Here is a 21,115-nt window from a genome sequence, read left to right as displayed (position 1 = left end):
GACATGCCAATAAGTAGGCACAGTTTTTGGTCTGCTGTGTCCTACTGCCCCCCTACATCAGGCTTATATTAATAACTAAACCTAAACTAAATAACACCAAAAGTAAACAAGGATAGTAAAAGCATAAAAATATATATATTTCTTTGTAATACTTGAGGTGAAATTTTTTTTAAATCCTAATAAAAAAAAAAAAAAAAAAAAGAAGACTGCATTTAAAATATCTCATTGCATTACTCATATCATGTCAGCCAGGAGATGCTGTATTGCGGCATCCTGGAAAAAGCAGGAAGCCCCCTCTCTAGCCATGGTAAAACGAAGGATATGGCATATCTCCACTATGGAAAAACAGACTGAGAGAGAACTGCCACAAGTTCTCCCAGACCTGGGATCCATGGTCTGCTGGAGAAGGGGTCAGAGAGAGAACACAGAACTGGCTCTTATTTAGATATGAGAACAACCCCCCCCCCCACCCCCCACGATGGTCTGATGCAAAACCAATAGTCAAATAAGCTAGAGAAATGAGTATTCCTTATGGCTAATAGGTATGACATGTAGTATACAGGGTAGCAAATTTGGACCTAGAAAGAAGGTGTTACTCAAATTGTGTTCATTTTCAAAATGTATATTAATATTCATAATGTTGTGCCATGTTTTTATTTTAATTTTAAGGATCTCGTATAGTTCCTTTCCTTAAAATCGATTCTTCGGTCAATTTTTCTTTTTTGCTCCAACACATGTGGCCATCCAAATGCTGCCGCGGGCCACATGTTGACCACCCCAGCATTAGATCTTCATACTTTAATATTAATTACACTTCACATGAAAATAATATAAACAAATCTTTTGAGACTTTTGTAACTTACCCATACGCTCCATTGCTTATGAGTTTAATTGTTTCAAAATCACTTTCACAAGGTTTCCTTCTAATTTTCAATGATTTGGTGGAGCTCTATAAAAAATAAATAAACACAATAAGCATGACTAACTATTACAATCACCTTAAACTCTCACCATGTACATTTATTGCTATTTGCCCAATTTCAGCGGAGGTTCCATATCGCACAATTGTATCTTAAATTGGCTAAAGTACAATGTTTCATATCATAAATTGAAGTTACGGTGGCCAATAGTGCAGATCTCAGCTGAATTGCTTCAATGAACATAAAGTTCAATTGTAATTCTGTAATGTAATTTCTATGTTAAAAGAAAATTGTATTACAGGCAGTCCTCGGTTATCCGACACAATTCGTTACTCAGAATGGCGTTGGATAGCGAAACGTCTTAAAGCGAAACACGTTTTCCCATAGGAACACTGTTTAAATGAAAGGTTCCGTTCCTGAAGACATTTTTAACACTAAAATACACCAAATATTTTATGCAGGCAATAAGATACGCAGCACACACATAAATTATATAGTGTATATACTGTATTATATATATAATATAACATAATAATATAATATATTATATAGTATAATATAATATTATATTATATATATATATTATATACACATAAACAACTTTGCAAAGCGTTGTAAGAGCGTTGGATAAGCCGTTTTGGCGTTGTAAAAATGAACATAGGTATGCATTGCACAGCGTTGGATAAGCCATTCGTTGTAAAGCGAAGCGTTGTAAAACGAGGACTGCCCGTACACAATATTAGTCCAAGGAACATACAGTATTAGGTGGTAAAAATCCGTAGAACAAAATCAATCATGTTTTACGTACAGATGTAACCCCTCTACCATTCCCCACAGCTAGGGGAAACAGACCGGAGCGATACACAGCTGGGTGCAAAGCAGCCGTAGGCAGCAGGTAGACAATCATGGAGTTGCATCGGCTGGCCCCTTCCCTAGAGGGAGGTAAGTCTACATCTGTAATGACTAGATTGTTAATGTATTTATAAATGATGACAAGGAACTGATATGCTTTGTGACTTACACTGACTGATTCATCGGTTTCAGGCGTTTCTGCTGTTCCACTGTCGTAATTAGCCAGCAAGGCCATTTCTTTAAACAAAAAAAGAAAGTGTTTTTAAAACAATATTGTCTCTGCATTGGGAAGAGTAGTAAGCAGCCGTACAGTAATTGCATTATAATGGATTGGCTGCAAACGGATTTCCAAATTCTATCGTACAATAGTGCCTAAAATGAAACGAGAAGCCTAATATTTAACTAAACGTTAGCACATTCAGAGATCACTTGTACCTATATATGATATTATAATTGTGACCCTCACAAGATCCCTGCCCCGCTCCAATTAACAAGACTTGCTGTAGAAGTTAATTGGCTCTGTGGGTTAAACATGGTGTGTAAACATTTCATATAATTATTTCTTCCAAATCTCAATGAGAAAAAGTAAGGCATGATCTAATTTTCTATGCAATTAACTGCGGGTAATGAGAAAGTACACTCTTGTGGGTAACCCTGGCAAACGACATACCATGCGCACCAGGGTAATGCAAACAAAACAGATCTAGCGCTCTTCACATACTGTATAGTGAAAAGAAATATGTCTTATTAGTGTAACGGATTTTCTGACCTGGCCTGACCCACCCAATCTCATATTGGCCCCTGTGGTCTTACCAGCCCCCATTACATGGTTGTGTCTGGTGGTGCACCTGTTGGCAACAGGACTCCTGAGTCTCCCGCATGATGTTGTGTGGGGATTGCCAACCCAGACAGGCAGCTGAGGTAGTGTGCATGAGTCCTACCTATATCCAGTGCAGCGCCTTCACCTCATCAGGATCTCTGCGTCCGCAGGAAGATGTGACTGATGAGGAACTCCTCTGTGGTGCCTCCTCCTGTGCAAGAACTTCACACCCACACAGCAAGGATTTGTTGAACTTGAGCATCTTTATTGTAGTTGCGGTATGGGCTAGCTGCCCCTCGCAGTGATTGACTCAGCCGCACATCTCGGCGCGTGATCCCTTCAAAGGTACACCCTCCCAATGGAGTGGGATCCCCTCTCCCCTCAGGGAGATCACCCCTGTGCCAGGTCCCTGGACACAGTATGGCGTTAACAACTTGATGCTGATTTATCAGTAAAGGGCCACTAGTTACAGCACTAGCGCCCTCTATCCCCAGGTCTCAACGCAGACCTGCTCCTTACTCCAACATACACTAACTTTGAACAGTGCTGTGCCTTATATCTCTCAGGAGGCAGGCACATCTCTGATGTCACTAATGGTGGACTCAGAGTATGTAGCCACTCCCATCCACACATAGGGCACCTCACCAGGTTGTGAGGGCAAACCTCCATGATTACTGCTGGCATCCCTATAACTTACCAGGCTTACTGCCAGCAGGAGAGAAAACTGCAGTCCATTTTACAGCTGGCTACATTCTCCCCCTGGTGTATCCCAACGACCCGTCTGGGACCTAAATTTATGTACCTTCTTCGGGAAACACTGTAAAATTACACACATAATTGGTTATAACAGTTGCATTATCAGCAAAGAGTATCGCACCAAGCACGCCCTGACCAGCAGGCACTAACTCACGCAACATCTGTCCTGTACCTCCTAGTAATAGTGACGTGGGTCGGGCTTCTTAACTTCCCGTCCCCCCATATCCAGTACCATGATGCAGTACTCTCGCGGTAGCCCATTTTCTGGTCTGTATACAACCTTGTGCTTGTAGATGTTCCGCCCTATGCTCCATACCCGCATAAGCTACGCGATCCTCTATTCGGCCTTGTGCCCAGTAATGGCGCCACCCTTGTTAACCATATATAACTCTATGGTTTCGCGCAACCACCTATCCCTGTTGTCCTCAATTTCCTGCATGAGGGGTTCAGGGACATACGGATATTCCAGGCCATGAGAATTTTTATACTTTGTCATAATGGCCCTCTCCGCTCTACTGACACGGGTCAACTTGGCATTACCTGCCTTTCCGGGTAACACCCACGATAGGGGCTCATCCGGTTCTACCGGATCCGTTGATCTACTGGGACCCATGGGCTCTATGTTATGGTGGCGGATCTGGTACCACCCGCTCCTGCATTTCCCTTTTCCGCTATTCTGCAGTAAACTCCCCACGAGCCCACCAGTAGTCAACCACATCCTCTCTCTCTAGTAGGAACCGAGTACGGTCCAACCAACCCACATAACCCTCGAATAAGGGGGCCCACCACTGGGTCTCCCTAAACTCTTCAGGGGCAGATTCTATGGAGTCCCCTTTCTCTTGTTCTCCCCAGGAGGACACCCCAGATGTCCCAGTAGATCGGGAATTAGGCCGCCCCACTCGTTTGGGCCTATTTTCTAGCGTTACGCTCACCACGCTAGGGCACCCGCTAGAAATTGACACTTCCCGCGAATAACCCCCACCCAACGACCCGTCATCTGATGTGAAACCCCCCAGTCTCTCCCCAGTCCGTTCTTCGGAGGTACCCTGGGACCCTCCGGACATTCCCAAACTTGACAAGGACCCCCGGGAAAACGTGACCGGGACTGGGGCTTTAGCTAGGGCGTGGGGTTGGGCATAAGGGCGGACGGTGGGTATCCGCGGGGTTCCGACCCGCTCTCTCCCACTGCATTGTCCAGAGTTACCGCAAGGGCTCTCCGCTGGTCGAGTCTCACCGCTCTCCTTTCTCGCCACCTGCCAACTCTTCTTGGGACCGGGCGATCGGGAAGCACTGCCTGATCCACGATGCGTAGTCGTCTCTCCAGTTGGTCTGCCATGCCCGCCGGAAGTGACGTCATCTACGAGGCTGGATGCTCCGCCATCTTGGGATGGGTCCCCAAGCGGGACCTCTTCCTCCACCACGACATCCGGAAGTTCCGCTTGGTTCAGCCGCCCCGCCTGGGCCTGGTAACGCCTTTCCTCCGCCGAGGTCGTCGTCAGAGCCAGGTAAGAACAAGGACTGCTCTTACCGCTCCGGGGTGTGGGCGTGGATCGACCCTCACCACTGGACCCGCCGGTCCCTGGAATCGAAGGACTCCGTCTCTCGGTCTTTCGCGGCACTGGTGACACCCGGCTCCTTTCACCGACAGCACCGGTAAGTGGCACTTTTTTCCCATTACCGCCACAGGAGTTTGTTGGTTGCCGGGTCGCCACACCGGACGACGCCACGGATTCCTCATCAGAGGAATCCAACTCTGTCTTGCTTGGGGGCACCCCCCGGGGTGACCGCCGCTTAGGTTCTCGGCCGGCACACCGGCCGATAGTTTCTTTCTCCTCGGGCTCAGTTTTGGCAACCGGCCCCGATCCCCATTCTCCGAAATCCACACCTTCCCTCCATAGCGCACCGGGAAGCTCGGCTGCCAGCATAGCCGCATCCCCCACCGCTTCGACGGCCTGGATGGGTACAAAGTGGGCATAGGCCACAAGTACTGGAGGACACATTGCGGGCAGCGTACCCACGGCGCCACCGGGTAGTCTGCACTGTAAGCAGAGGCACGCCACTGTCTCAGTGCCCGCCACCCGAATCACCAGGAAGCCTCCTGGCGCCGAATAGGGTTGGGTGGAGACTAATGTATTTTCTCCTTGCTTGCAGGCCATAGTCACGGTAGGAGGTACTCACAGCAGTGGTCTGTTCAGTGTACTGGCTCCGCGTGACTGACAAGCAGGGGTTGAGTTGCCAACCACTGTCTTGACTAGCTCCACCCTCATCTGACAAAGCTGGAAGCCACCCCCACTAGTGGAGATGAGGGTCGGGTCCCACAACTTTATAGGATGTCCTGGGATTAGTGCTGTAGTTTTCACAGTCCTGGGGGGCGCGGCTTCAGGTTTCGCGCCAACACCCGAGCACCACTCCTTATTTGGCGCCATCCCCGGCCAAATTTTCTCAGCCTCTTTGTCTTTTCCTCCACAGGCAGCACTAATTACAGGGATTACTTTCTGTAAGGGTGCGGCCGGTTCACCAGCTCCTCGCTCAGCTGAATCCGTTCCCACTGGGCATAATTGGAAACCACTCCCCCTGGTGAATATTTGGGGAGGGTCCCACAGATTCACGTTATGGCCCATAATTGGCTCTGAGTCTGTCACAGTCCTGGAGGGTGCGGCCACAGCTTTCGCGCCACTACCCCCAGCAGGGCGGGGTTCTCTCTTTGGTGCCAATCCCGGCCAACTGTCTGCAACTTTTGCATTTGCAGAATTCTCTGCACTCGGCCCACGCGGTCTCCCAGGGATGCGGGAGCCGCCATTTTGGTTCGCACTGTCTCTTTGAACGTTGAGGAAGCGTTTAACTGTTTGTATGCCGACTGATAGGCAACTTCATCATTTTCTCCACACACTACTATGATGTCCTCCTCAATGTCCTCAGGGGTAGTACCCCTAGATCCTAGGCAGGACCAAAACGGCACGGCCACAGCTTTCGCGCCACTCCACAACAGGCTTGCCAAAGTCACATCAGTAGCTTGCTCTTCAGCGGAACGCACACTACATGCGCTCCCTCCATCTGCCTCCGTCCGCCATTTTGGACCGTCCGCACCGCGCGGATCCTCCATTCTTGCGGTCGCCATTTGGTTGCTGCATTTACTGTGATTGTACATGGAGCTCCTCTCTCCGGGGCAGCCACCATACCGGTACAATAAAGATTGTCTTGATGCACCACCTTGTGTACCTAATGTAGGCTGGACTCGTGTTTGCACTACCTCAGGCTAGGCTCACTCTGTGTCTGCTGTATCTCCTTCCTCCCAGTCTGTGCTCCCTTCGGTAAGTGATCTGGAATGGGCTAGAGTACTCTGGCTCTTCCATGCAGTACATGGGCGTCTATCTACTGTTGGCTAGCCTAGCGCAGACCCTTTCCAGAATTCCTGACCACGTTAACAGGCTATCCCTCCAGGCATCCTACCAACTAGCACTGCCTCAAGGTGACTAGGACAGCTATAGCCCCTCTCCAAACCCCCAACTCCTTTCAGGCCCCTAGGTCGTCCCTGCGAGCTGACAATACTCCATCAGCCCCCTGACTACCCCTAGGCTCCGTCCCAACACAGCACAAAGTGGCAGCATACACTCTCCCTGTTTCCCAGTGTGCCTAGCAGAAGCCTGTCCTGTTGACAGGTCTCTCAGCAGCGCCTCCAAATGTAACGGATTTTCTGACCTGGCCTGACCCACCCAATCTCATATTGGCCTCTGTGGTCTAACCAGCCCCCATTACATGGTTGTGTCTGGTGGTGCACCTGTTGGCAACAGGACTCCTGAGTCTCCCGCATGATGTTGTGTGGGGATTGCCAACCCAGACAGGCAGCTGAGGTAGTGTGCATGAGTCCTACCTATATCCAGTGCAGCGCCTCCACCTCATCAGGATCTCTGCGTCCGCAGGAAGATGTGACTGATGAGGAACTCCTCTGTGGTGCCTCCTCCTGTGCAAGAACTTCACACCCACACAGCAAGGATTTGTTGAACTTGAGCATCTTTATTGTAGTTGCGGTATGGGCTAGCTGCCCCTCGCAGTGACTGACTCAGCCGCACATCTCGGCGCGTGATCCCTTCAAAGGTACACCCTCCCAATGGAGTGGGATCCCCTCTCCCCTCAGGGAGATCACCCCTGTGCCAGGTCCCTGGACACAGTATGGCGTTAACAACTTGATGCTGATTTATCAGTATAGGGCCACTAGTTACAGCACTAGCGCCCTCTATCCCCAGGTCTCAACGAAGACCTGCTCCTTACTCCAACACACACTAACTTTGAACAGTGCTGTGCCTTATATCTCTCAGGAGGCAGGCACATCTCTGATGTCACTAATGGTGGACTTAGAGTATGTAGCCACTCCCATCCACACATAGGGCACCTCACCAGGTTGTGAGGGCAAACCTCCATGATTACTGCTGGCATCCCTATAACTTACCAGGCTTACTGCCAGCAGGAGAGGAAACTGCAGTCCATTTTACAGCATGGCTACATTAGTCTGTATTTTAGGGACCAAAACATTGCTGGTGATATTACATAATTAATTTGGCTGCACCTGGTATTTGCTGTGTGTTTTAGTTCTCTCTACTGGTAGAATGTTTATGAGCGCCATGAACAGAGAAGTAATAGCACTGCCGAGTTGGTGCCAAATAAGATCACACCTTGTATTTATTTGACATATTTATATGCAGAGAATGTGCAAACACATAGCACTATGTTTTGGGGGGGAACACACTCACTGTCAGTTGGTGGTCCCCCTCTGAAAAGTTGTGCTCTGTGTTCTCTCTGTATATAATAATGTAAACTAAACACACATGGTTTTGCACTGACTGCAGTGTGGTTTCTTCTGTGTTTATGGTGATTGCCTAAGCACCGGTTTGAAACAGGATGCCGGTCGAGTTAACATTCACCGGAAGAAGCTGTATGGCGACAAGGTGAACATTTTAAGATACCCCCGAGTGTTCAGGTGATTTCATCTCTTCTGCTGATCTCAACATTCTATTAAGGACAGTTGTTGGAATATAACTTGTTACTTGAATACTGTATAAATACAGCAAGTAAAATGTGATATGATATTAGTCACACATACCCGGAAACTGATTTTAGTCCATTAAGATACGAATAAAATGGATACATTTTAATTTTCTATTCTAATTCAATGAGAATACATATATGCACTAGAAAATGGTTCTACTGTTATGCATACAATCACCAATATAAATGACGTATTGCAAATGTAGGTAGAGTTGCACACACATTTATTTTAAATTAGAAGTGTAAATCGATACTTCTTGTATACAGATTTACACTTTTCAGATTATTAAATGTAATCCCAATACTATATTCAATGACTAAATACTGGTTGCACTACATTGGCTTTAAAATCAATTCTAAATATCTTAAAATATGTTGACATTCCTCCAGAAAAAAAAATGGTCATGGTGAACAAGTCAATGAATAATTCCATTTCAAAAGGAATCCAGCAACTCTTATCTTGGAAACACATAATATCTGCAAACAGTGGGCATTAATGGAACGAATCCCAGAGTCAGCACTAAAAGCAAGAAGCCCAGGATCCATTTGGAAATGCCTGAATAGATTTTTTTAAACTAATCTAAATACCATTACACATCTGCCTATTTTATATCATTGATTTAATCCATTTCTGAAGACTAACAATTCAAAAAAAGGTAAGGAAGGCAATTTAAACACCACAGGCAAAAAGCAAACAAATCTTCCTCCAGGGAACTTTTCAGAAAGGCATCCAACAGTATCTCATAAGAGATTAATCTGTTGTGGTTCTGCTTTTAAAGCAAGATTCATTGAGTGTAATAATTCAAAAGGGTAACCCGTTGTCGTGAGTTTTCTTGGGATGCAAATTGCACAACCACTGAATTTTCCAGATATTTTTTTTTTTTAATCTTTAGGACCTCAAAACGGTTTAGCGCAACCACAAAATGCAGGTTCGATCACACACTACAATACACATGTAGCCGAAAAAAATGATGCAGGTAAAGAATCAATTGTAATTCAAACATGTATTACTAATATATTTCAAATGATGCAATGTGATTAGACCGCAGCCCAAATCCTGGGTTTCCTTCCTACATGGACAGAATTAATAAGATTTAAAGAATATAATTTTGATTTATTTCTCTATGCTAATTCAAATCATTTGTCATTCATCACTTCTTAGCTACTGCATTTTTAAGTCTGTGCACCAACTTTATTGTCCTGTGTTAATGAACATTTTCACCATTCTTATTACTTTCAGCCATTTCACTTCACCTCTGACTCGCTTACAATGAACATGAAAGTCGCAGCAAAGGTTGCCCCCTGAGAGCCTTCCCATCCTTTTAAAATCAGGAAATGACCCAGAGATCATCATCCCCTACTCTGTTGCCCCTCTGTACCCTGGATGTCTCATTGTTGTTCCACTTTCTTCACTTGACCTCAGACTCTTAGGTTTAACACCTTGCTCTCAGTGCTCTACCTCTCCAAAAATTCATTTACTCCCCAACTCCAACTCTCTCAAATCAACAATAACCTAGTTCCCTCTCTCCCTCTCATATTGCAGTTATGAGCTCCACCTCCTTCTTATCCCCTTCCGCACTACAATAGATATTCCTCACTGACCTACGCCTACATTTCCATACTTCCTCTACTGCTCTGTGTTAACATCTCCCCAAATCCTGGCTCCACAGAGATCCCATTGCCAAAACTCCCCAAATCCTCCTTTGTAGACAACCAACCCCTCCAATCTTATCTACATCCACTAACTCCCTTTTTCCTATTCATGTGGGACGTCTGTGTTGTCCACAATACAGATGAATCAGGCGTTACTGCCAATAACACGAACATGCTTTTACCGCTAGCGCTATTTAAAGCAATGGCAACGCCTGTGTTATCGCCTTAGTGTGTTATATTTACCTTGTTGTTTCTTGCATTATTACATTGTGGTTGTGACACTTGCTACATCTGCAAGCTTACAGCAGTACATGACCTATTCCTCTCCAACTCCCTTAACCTTCCAGCAATCGCACAGACATGGCTCATCCCTTTAGACACCGCCTCCCCTGATTCTCCATCATATGGAGGCCTTTCCTTAATCATAACTCTAGGCCAAGCAACCAAAATGGTGGAGGAGCAGGCATCTGGCTCTATCCTACATACACATTTAAAGACCTAACATCCAGCCAACCTCCAGCCAAACGACCACTCTGGCATATATAGAAGGAGGCCATGAGTGTCTTAGGAAGTGAATGCACAGGCTTGTGGGCTCACTTGCTATCTAATCCATTTGCAAACTTGAGTGATCTTTGGCACATTGCTTTATTTCCCAGTGCTTTCCCAGGACTTGCATGGAAACACAACTTAAAACCTTGCTGGATATTTCCCCAAATCACTGCTGCTAATTTTTTAATTTTTTTGTTTTTGTTTTTTACAGCATTCAAACAAGGGGTCCTCCAGAGATGATTCACATGGGATCCATGAGATTTGGCTGGGATTTTGATTTCCTGTTCGTAAACTTTAACGCTGACAACTAAACTGGTAAGTATCTTAGGAACCATGGGATCCACAGAGCTAAAAATACCGGTGGTCTCCTGGTAACAAATTTTTTATATATATATATATATATATATATCATAATTTATATATATCTATATCATAATACTGAGTTAAGTTATGGTGAGTAAAAAAAGTGACAAAAACCCTCCACAGGAAAGCAAATATGCAAATACAACTGTATGCTCATCTTCATGTCTTAGGCAGGTCTGCAACCCCACCTTTCACCATTATCACCCAGCATACAGCACTTCCACTGCAGCAAGGGATTCTGGTAAATGACATGCAAATGAGCACTCTGTGCCACTTTTTGCTTCATTTCCCAGAATCCCTTGCTGCAGTGGAAGTGCTGTATGCTGGGTGATAATGGTGAAAGGTTGAGTTGCAGACCTGTCTAAGACATGCAGATGAGCATACAGTTGTATTTGCATATATATATATATATATATATATATTTGTAACTATTTTTTTTTATAATAAATCTATATATATCTATATAGATTTATTATATATATATATATATATATATATATATATATATATATATATATATATATATATATAATATATATTAGGAGGGATTACTGCTTTAATTAAAAGAAAACACAAAAGCGGTACTGCTGGTTTTCACATAACTTAAACTTCATGTGGAAAATATACCTGTTACACCTTGTTTTGTTATATTTATGTAACCATAGATGCTTGCTTTAACAAGCTGAATAATTGTTGTAAATTAAATTCAGTCCTTGCAGATGACACGTACAGTATGTAACAAATAGGGCTTTAGGTATGAATAATTATACATAATCTTATATTTAGGTATTTATCAAAGCAATGCGTATGCATCAATACAAAAGTTGAACCAAGAGCGAGGGCACGATTTCAACTCACCTTCAAGAGGATCCTTGTTTAGACCCAGCTGACTGATGATATACCTAGGGATATCTGTTTTAATAATGTGTCCCTCTTTGGCATGACCCTCTGCTGCTTCCAACAGGTAATAAAATTCTTCAGGATCAAATTCCTGTGGTAAGTAAAACAAGTGTATTGTGCAAGTCTGTACAAAATTTTATAAATGATTGAAATACAGCAAGAAATACCCACAGAAAATAGGGGGAGAAATATATTGAAGGAATGGCTCAGTGGGTAAAGGCCCTGACTGAAAACAATGACACAGGGTTTGAATCAGGGGAACCTGGTTCAAATTCTGGTGTCCGCTCCTTGTGACCTTGGGCAAGTCACTTTATCTCCCTGTGTCTGAAAACCCCAAAACATAGGCTGTAATCTCATGTGGGCAGGGACTGTGCCTATGTAGATCACAGCTCCACCTTTATATATTCATGACAAAAAAACTACACAGAACATAACTTTAATAAATAAATGTGCTGTGTACTGTGCATTATACTCTAATGAGATATATATATATATAGATATATATATATATATATATATATAGAGATATATATATATATATATATATATATATATATATATATATATATATATATATACAGTGCTCGACAAACCCGGTCGCCAACTCGCCAGCTGCGATCGGAAATTGGCTCGTGGCCAGTAACATTTCCCCTGCTCTGCAAAAAAAAAAAAAAATCCGCTGCTCGGAAAAAAAAAAAAAATCCCCTGCTCGGAAAAAATAAATAAAAAAATTCCTCTAGCTGATTGCCTGTGACGCGGGATGGAGCTGCCAGGACTTAAAACTGCCCTTCCTTCTCTGCACGGGGGAGAGGTGTGTGCGTGCGTCTGCTCCTCCTCCTCCTTTATACTGAATATCCTCCTGTATAATTGTGTCAGCTCCTGCACTGATCCGGTCATGGAGGATTTTGGACAGATGTGGAGGTGGGTGGAATGAAATGCAATTTAAATACACTGTTTCTCCTTCCCCCACTGCTCCCGCTGCCCGCGCGGGCTGGAAGGTAATGGCGCGGGTGTTTCTCCTTCCCCCCCCCTCTCCCGCTGCCCGCGCGGGCTGGAAGGTAATGGCGCGGGTGATTTTCCTTCCCCCCCCTCTCCCGCTGCCCGTGCGGGCTGGGAGGTAATGGCGCGGGTGTTTCTCCTTCCCCCACTGCTCCCGCTGCCCGCGCGGGCTGAAAGGTAATGGCGCTGGTGATTTTCCTTCCCCCCCCCCTCTCCCGCTGCCCGCGCGGGCTGGAAGGTAATGGCGCTGGTGATTTTCCTCCCCCCCCCCCTCTCCCGCTGCCCGCGCGGGCTGGAAGGTCATGGCGCGGGTGTTTCTCCTTACCCCACTGCCCGCGCGGGCTGGAAGGTAACGGCGCTGGTGATTTTCCTTCCTCCACTGCTCCCGCTGCCCGCGCAGGTCGGGAGGTAGTAGTGCATGTGTTTCTCCTCCCCGCTCCTGCTGCCCACGCGGGTCGGGAGATACTGTACTTGCGGGGGTGTTTCTCCCCTCCCTCCTGTGTGTGTTCCCCCCCTCCTGTGTGTGTCCCCCCCCTGTGTGTGTGTGAGAACGTGTATATGCAGGACACCAGAGGTACCCCCCCAGTTTGTCACCCCCCCACCCAGTCACCCATCCCACCAGTCACCCATCCCACCAGTCACCCATCCCACCAGTCACACAGTCACCCATCCCACCAGTCAACCAGTCACCCATCCCACCAGTCACCCATCCCACCAGTCACACAGTCACCCATCCCACCAGTCAACCAGTCACCCATCCCACCAGTCACCCAGTCATTAATCCCACCCAGTCACCCAGTCAGTAATCCCACCCAGTCACCCAGTCAGTAATCCCACCCAGTCACCAATCCCACCCAATCAGTAACCCAGTCAGTAACTCCCCCCACAGTCACCCATCCCACTCCCCACCCAGTCACCCATCCCACCCCCCACCCAGTCAGTAATCCCACCCCTCACCCCCCCACCCAGTCATCCAGTCACCCAGTCAGTAATCCCACCCCCCACCCAGTCAGTAATCCCACCCCCCACCCAGTCAGTAATCCCACCCAGTCACCCAGTCAGTAATCCCACCCAGTCACCCAGTCAGTAATCCCACCCAGTCACCCAGTCAGTAATCCCACCCAGTCAGTAATCCCACCCAGTCACCCAGTCAGTAATCCCACCCCCACCCAGTCACCCAGTCAGTAATCCCACCCCCACCCAGTCACCCAGTCAGTAATCCCACCCAGTCACCCAGTCAGTAATCCCACCCAGTCAGTAATGTCACCCAGTCAGTAATCCCACCCAGTCAGTAATGTCACCCAGTCAGTAATCCCACCCAGTCAGTAATGTCACCCAGTCAGTAATCCCACCCAGTCAGTAATCCCACCCAGTCAGTAATCCCACCCAGTCACCCAGTCAGTAATCCCACCCAGTCACCCAGTCAGTAATCCCACCCAGTCACCCAGTCAGTAATCCCACCCAGTCACCCAGTCAGTAATCCCACCCAGTCACCCAGTCAGTAATCCCACCCAGTCACCCAGTCAGTAATCCCACCCAGTCACCCAGTCAGTAATACCACCCAGTCAGTAATACCACCCAGTCACCCAGTCAGTAATACCACCCAGTCAGTAATACCACCCAGTCACCCAGTCAGTAATCCCACACAGTCAGTAATACCACCCAGTCACCCAGTCAGTAATCCCACCAAGTCACACAGTCAGTAATCCCACCCAATCAGTAATCCCAAGCAGTCACACAGTCAGTAATACCACCCAGTCACACAGTCAGTAATACCACCCAGTCACACAGTCAGTAATACCACCCAGTCACACAGTCAGTAATACCACCCAGTCACACAGTCAGTAATACCACCCAGTCACACAGTCAGTAATACCACCCCGCAGTCAGTCACCTCCACGTCAATCAATCACCCCCTCTCTGTCTCTCTCCTTCTCCCTCCCCCTCTCTGTCTCTCCCCCTCTCCCCCTCTCCGTCTCTCCCCCTCTCCCTCTCCGTCTCTCCCCCTCTCTGTCTCTCTCCCTCTCTGTCTCTCTCCCTCTCTGCCTGTGTCTCTCTCCCTCTCTGCCTGTGTCTCTCTCCCTCTCTGCCTGTGTCTCTCTCCCTCTCTGCCTGTGTCTTTCTCCCTGTCTGCCAGTGTCTCTCTCCCTGTCTGTGTCTCTCTCCCTCTCTGTCTGTGTCTCTCTCCCTCTCTGCCTGTGTCTATCTCCCTCTGTCTCTCTCCCTCTCTCCCTCCCTGTCCCTCTCTCTCCCTCCCTGTCCCTCTCCCTCCCTGTCCCTCTGTCCCTCTGTGTCTCTGTGTCTCCCTGTCCCTCTCTCTCTGTCCCTCTCTGTCCCTCTCTCTCTGTCCCTCTCTGTCCCTCTCTCTCTGTCCCTCTGTCCCTCTCTCTCTGTCCCTCTCTCTCTGTCCCTCTGTCCCTCTCTCTCTGTCCCTCTGTCCCTCTCTCTCTGTCCCTCTCTCTCTGTCCCTCTCCCTCTGTCCCTCTCCCTCTGTCCCTCTCCCTCTCTCCCTCCCTCTCTCCCTCTCCGTCTCTCTCCCTCTCCCTCCATCTGTCTCTCTCCCTCTCCCTCCATCTGTCTCTCTAACTCTCTGTCTGTGTCTCTCTCTCTCTGTCCCTCTCCCTCTGTCCCTCTCCCTCTCTCCCTCCCTCTCTCTCTCCCTCTCCGTCTCTCTCCCTCTCCCTCCATCTGTCTCTCTCCCTCTCCCTCCATCTGTCTCTCTCCCTCTCCCTCCATCTGTCTCTCTAACTCTCTGTCTGTGTCTCTCTAACTCTCTGTCTGTGTCTCTCTAACTCTCTGTCTGTGTCTCTCTCTCTCTCTCTCTCTCTCTCTCTCTCTCTCTCTCTCTCTCTCTCTCTCTCTCTCTCTCTCTCTCTCTCTCTCTCTCTCTCTCTCTCTCTCTCTCTCTCTCTCTCTCTCTCTCCCTCTCTCCCTCCATCTGTCTCTCTAACTCTCTGTCTGTGTGTCTCTGTCTCTGTCTCTGTCTCTCTCCCTCTGTCTCTCTCCCAGACTCTGGATATATTATTTACCTTATACTGCTTTCTTCCAGATCTGATTCAAGTGTCACACGGAAGACATCGGAATCCCCCCTAACCCAGAAAACAGGTAGGGAACACATCCCCTCCAATGTATAACATTGCGGGAATGCGGGTACCTGGACATTTAGGGACTGCGGATCAGGTAAGATCCCAGGCAGGATTGCTGCTTTAGATATTGTGAAGAGGGGGCATCCAGACACTGGTTAATGGGTGCAGGAAACTAGTCACACACACACGTAACAAGGACTAATTGTAGTAAAGTATAAATTTACTACAATAAATATAAACTTATGTCAAAAACGAATGTTGTTCTTACTAGAAATTTATTACATTTCTTTTTTTTTTTAAAACGGGGTTGGGGCGTGGCTATGGGCGGGACTGGGGGGCGTGGCTATGGGCGGGACTGGGGGCGGGGCTAGGTGGCGAGTAGATTTTTTGGTTTGGCGAGTAGATTTTTGGGTGATTTGTCAAGCACTGTATATATATTTATATATATATATATATATATATATATATATATATATATATTATATATATATATATATACTAATTAAGTTATGGTGGGTAAAAAAAGTGACAAAAACCCTCCACAGCAAAGCATATAGGAAATGGAAATATTACTGTATGCTCATTTGCATGTCTTAGACAGGTCTGCAACCCCGCCTTTCACCCTTATCACCCAGCACTTCCACTGCAGCAAGGGATTCTGGGAAATGACATGCAAATGAGCACACACTGCCACCTTTTGCTTCAAAACCATTAACATGGTTGGGTGGGTTTACTGGCTATGCATCTTAACCCTGGCTGTGCTCAAAGCTGTGACCATGCAGCAAGCTTAAGCCTTTAGGGAACCATGTTAATCGTTTTGAAGCAAAAGGTGGCACTGTGTGCTCATTTGCATGTCATTTCCCAGAATTCCTGGCTGCAGTGGAAGTGCTGTGTGCTGGGTGATAATGGTGAAAGGCGGGGTTGCAGACCTGTCTAAGTCATGCAAATGAGCATACAGTAATATTTCCATTTGATATATATAGTCAGAAACAGGGCACGCACAAAACAAAATAAAAAAATAAGGGTAAAGGAAGGGTGCATACTGTCCAAAAAGATACAGAAAATGGAAAAAAGGGACAGGCACTCTATATGCAAAAAAAGTGAACTGTTTCACTTTTTTGCATATAGGGGTGCCTGTCCCTCTTTCCCGAGATTATACATGCATACTTTTTATTTTTTTATTCCAAAATGCATACTTTGTGAATAACTAGCATTGGTGCATTTTTTTGGAAGAAGGCGACTAACATGTTTGGTAAATTTTTTACACAACGGTATAGACATATAAGTGGATGAAGTTTTGCAATTGCTTGCCCTGACGAAGCAAAGCCCATGTGCGAGATGCATTGGTGGTACATGTGACGTCACTCAGAAAGATGTGATGGAATATCTGACATCAACTGGTAGGACAGGGCACAATGTACTACAGGCGCAGTTGTTCACACCGGAGGCAACAATATCGCTGTATGGTGAAAAATAATACAAATACTGCTCACCAGATTGTGTAATGATTAAAAACAATTACTTAATATAATTATATATAGTAAGGGAATACCAAAATATTCACTTAAAAATGAGCACCCAATGACCCATATAATATAAGGTGATAAAGTGACCAAATAAATAGGTAACTGCACACATTAATAGTGTGAGAGTCTGCTGCTCTTCATTAAAGATGGCTCAGCACCTTGTAGAGTATATGAAAAGAAAAGGACAGCGCACAACTCTCATAGTGTAGACATATTATTAAAAAGTGACCAAGTACATGTGGTAAGTATTGTACGTACAGAATTCAAGATCTTTTAAAGTAGGGCATGTTTTAGGTACATGTTACCACTATCACCAGTCACCTGGTTCCTTCTCCGTAAACGACCGCCGCCGGTGTCTCTCAACCAGATTGTCTGCGAGGAGCGTCCTCTTACCCGAATGCAACCGTCTCCATGGGGTCGTCGCTGGATGATATCAACTCCCGAGGCAGGCAACATTTTATATCAGCCGTTAGGATCCAGGGGTTGATGTAGTGGAAATTGGAACCCAAATACTCCTGCACTGCCGGAGTGGATATAGCTGCAGGTGCCGTGCCGAGTTTGACAGTGATATGGTGATTTGAGCAAATGTCCCAAAGCATACAGTTACTAGTAATTGTATGCTTTGGGACATTTGCTCAAAACTCCATATCAAACTCGTCACGGCACCTGCAGCTATATCAACTCAGACCTAACTGGTATGTCACTTTGATGCGGCGCATCCAGTGACGTCAGTGGTGCTGCAATAGGTACCAGTAGTGTACGGCTATTAGGGTGGGTAGGAAGCCCCATAGCCGGCAGTGCGGGAGTATTTGTGTTCCAATTCCCACAACATTAACCCCATGATCCTAACGGCTGATATAAAATGTTGCCTGCCTCGGGAGTTGATATCATCCAGCGACGACCCCATGGAGACGGTTGCATTCAGGTAAGAGGATGCTCCTCGCAGACGATCTGGTTGAGAGACAACCGGCAGCGGTCGTTTACGGAGGAGGAACCAGGTGACTGGTGATAGTGGTAACATGTACCTAAAACATGCCCTGCTTTAAAAGATCTTGAATTCTGTATGTGCACTACTTACCACATGTACTTGGTCACTTTTTAATAATATGTCTACACTATGAGAGTTGTGCGCTGTTTGTTCTTTTCTTTACAATATCTCTATATGCTCTAATAATTTCTATATTTGTGAGAGAAATATTGGATGTTCCTTATGTTTTTATTGGAGATTAAATAATGTTACACTTTTGAAGGATCCCTTGTGTGTTTCAAACCTATGTTTGCAATTGCTTGCTAGAAACTCACGGTTGGCAAGTTAGCTGATTTTTCAAGGCTGACTGAGCAGGTATTGGGTATTTTGTGCAATTTGTTATTAACCCTTGAAAACACTCCAGACTTTATACTCCTGTGCATTACTCCTGTTGCCTTCCATTAACCATATTAACTAAGGAAGGGACAAAAACATTGCATAGAAGCAAAGAAGATTATACAACAGAATGCGATTAAATTTTGTGCATGTCAAAACAGGTCAGAAATAAATAAAAGATAACATACTGTAACAACGTAAAAAGACAGGAGTCTTAATTTTTCACTTAAAGAAAAAAACCCGGTTTATTCTCTTCAATCTATATTTCACCTTGAATTGCCCCCTGGATATTAAGAAGTCCCACTGCAGAAAGATCTTACCAAGCATTCCAATAAGCGAGCTGGTCGCGCAATCACTATAAGGATTTTCTGGGCTAGTTGTTTAATAAATGCCAGTTCTCCACTTTCTGAACGTTCATGAGCCTAAAAGAGTGAAATAGAAATAAAACAAAACTATTACAAAACCAATACATATCGCTGTATATGGTGTTCACATAATGCTATTTACTTAGCAAACATTGCATAGTGTAACAGGTGCGGTATTTTACAGTTATCAGTTGGAAATTGCCTTTCACTTTGTGAATCCCAGAGTCTAAATACCTTTGGAGTTACAATCATTTTAAAAAACAAGTCACGCGTTTTGCTTTTCCTGTGATGCAAAGATCTGACTGACAAAAACTCACTGCATTAAATATGTATTCACTCTATTTTTGAATCAATAAAGAAAAAATATAGGGAAACTATTACTCCAACTTAAATGTTCACATTACACAACATGACTACGCAGGAAGAAGCATGATGCATGTTTTCAATGTAATACACCATCTAGTTGAAACTAATTTAATCTTTATGAATCGTGCCGATTTTTCATCATCTCCCAAAGATCCACAAGTCTCTACAGAGCCCTCCACCCCACCCATCGTTTCGAGCATTGGATCGTTGGGAGATGGTCTTTCGGGGAACGTGGGGAAACATTCCTTCAGCCTTTGGTACATACCTTGCCCTCATTCTTAAGTAACACTGCTGACTTGATTATGACCATTAATAAGATTAAATGGTCTAAAAAGTACCTGCATGTAACAATGGACGTTATGTCCTTGTACTGTATATGATAATTAACCATGACTAGGGGGTGACTGCTGTCCGGCATTTTCTTCTAAAACCTGATCTCTGTGGTACAAAAAACATTTATGATCAATTGCATTATTTTTTTACTTACATGCAATTATTTTTTATTTGATACACCGTTTTATTTAGACACACATGGCACCACCATGGGCACTTCATTTGCCCCAATCGTATGCTCATTTATTTATGGGTTTTTGGGAACGCAGTCACATTTTTGGTGACACCAATAAGTTTCGGATCATATCATATTTTTATAAATGATACATAGATCTGATATTTATTTGGGTTTGGAATCACATCACATGACACAATTTTATTAATACACTCAGTAACAACACTTTTAACTTAACATTCATGCACAAATTTCACCATCACCACATTCATTATTTAGATCTCTTATTATATTTTTATCTTTGTCAAGAGATCCAAATTGATGTTTTTAGGAAGGCAAATTCTCGCAATATCTTCCTCTGGGCCGACAGTTTCTCCAATTGAGGAGACTTTGTTCAACAATCCAGAGACTTGGATCTCAGATTTTGTAACAGAGGAAACAAAGATTCTGTAATCAGCGATGCATTTAATAATGATAATGATCGAGGAAGCTTAGTGTCAAAAAGTGGAGGGGAACAAATTGGAGAATCCTAATACCATGGCAAAGGAAAGCAAGTCACTACTCCCCTGTTTATTACACAAAACAGGAAACAGGATCACCAAATCAGATCTATAATTTCAAAACACTAAAGTGCGCTAAAAATGGTTAAATGAAAGTATTTCAATGTGATTAGTCAGGTGAACACCGGTTCCTTTGCCACAGTATCAAATGGAGCTTCAGCTTCTCTCACACTCACCACTCTTTAATTAGACATTGATTTTCTTGAGAACAGGAGGTGCCGAGTGACTTCATAAGAAACATCAGACAGTCAGAGCTCATACTCCTTGACAAAACACCGCAGCAGGTGCACAACGCATTAGAGTGTTTTCCACCCTCGTTTTAAGTGCCAATAAAGTTTGTTTTGTACCAACTACTAGCATCCGGGAGCTTTTTACGCTGTGCACCACCATTCATTTCTTCGTTTAATCGTTCTGTAAAAGGTTTGTGTAAAAGGAAGAACAAGCCTCCAAGCCAAACTAGAGCAGGGGTGCTTAACTCCAGTCCTC

The 21,115-nt window shown here is 45.3% G+C and overlaps 1 protein-coding gene across 9 annotated transcripts in view; it reads right to left on the bottom strand.

Annotated features, from left to right (window-relative positions):
- Positions 1-21,115, bottom strand: part of MAST4 (microtubule associated serine/threonine kinase family member 4) — a 607,818-nt gene that overhangs the window by 72,801 nt on the left and 513,902 nt on the right. For all 9 annotated transcript variants that reach the window (XM_075590393.1, XM_075590412.1, XM_075590402.1 and 6 more), the window contains 4 exons: positions 19,151-19,252; positions 11,815-11,947; positions 1,942-2,009; positions 864-949 (listed from right to left, as the gene is read on the bottom strand). In XM_075590393.1, the coding sequence (XP_075446508.1) occupies positions 864-949; positions 1,942-2,009; positions 11,815-11,947; positions 19,151-19,252 (389 nt within the window). The remainder of the gene's footprint in view (positions 1-863; positions 950-1,941; positions 2,010-11,814; positions 11,948-19,150; positions 19,253-21,115) is intronic.

The sequence above is a fragment of the Ascaphus truei genome, chromosome 1 (assembly GCF_040206685.1).
Source record: "Ascaphus truei isolate aAscTru1 chromosome 1, aAscTru1.hap1, whole genome shotgun sequence".
In the NCBI taxonomy this organism is placed as follows: Eukaryota; Metazoa; Chordata; class Amphibia; order Anura; family Ascaphidae; genus Ascaphus; species Ascaphus truei.
Note: the sequence above shows the minus strand (reverse complement) of the source record. Positions and strands in the feature narration are given on the sequence as shown.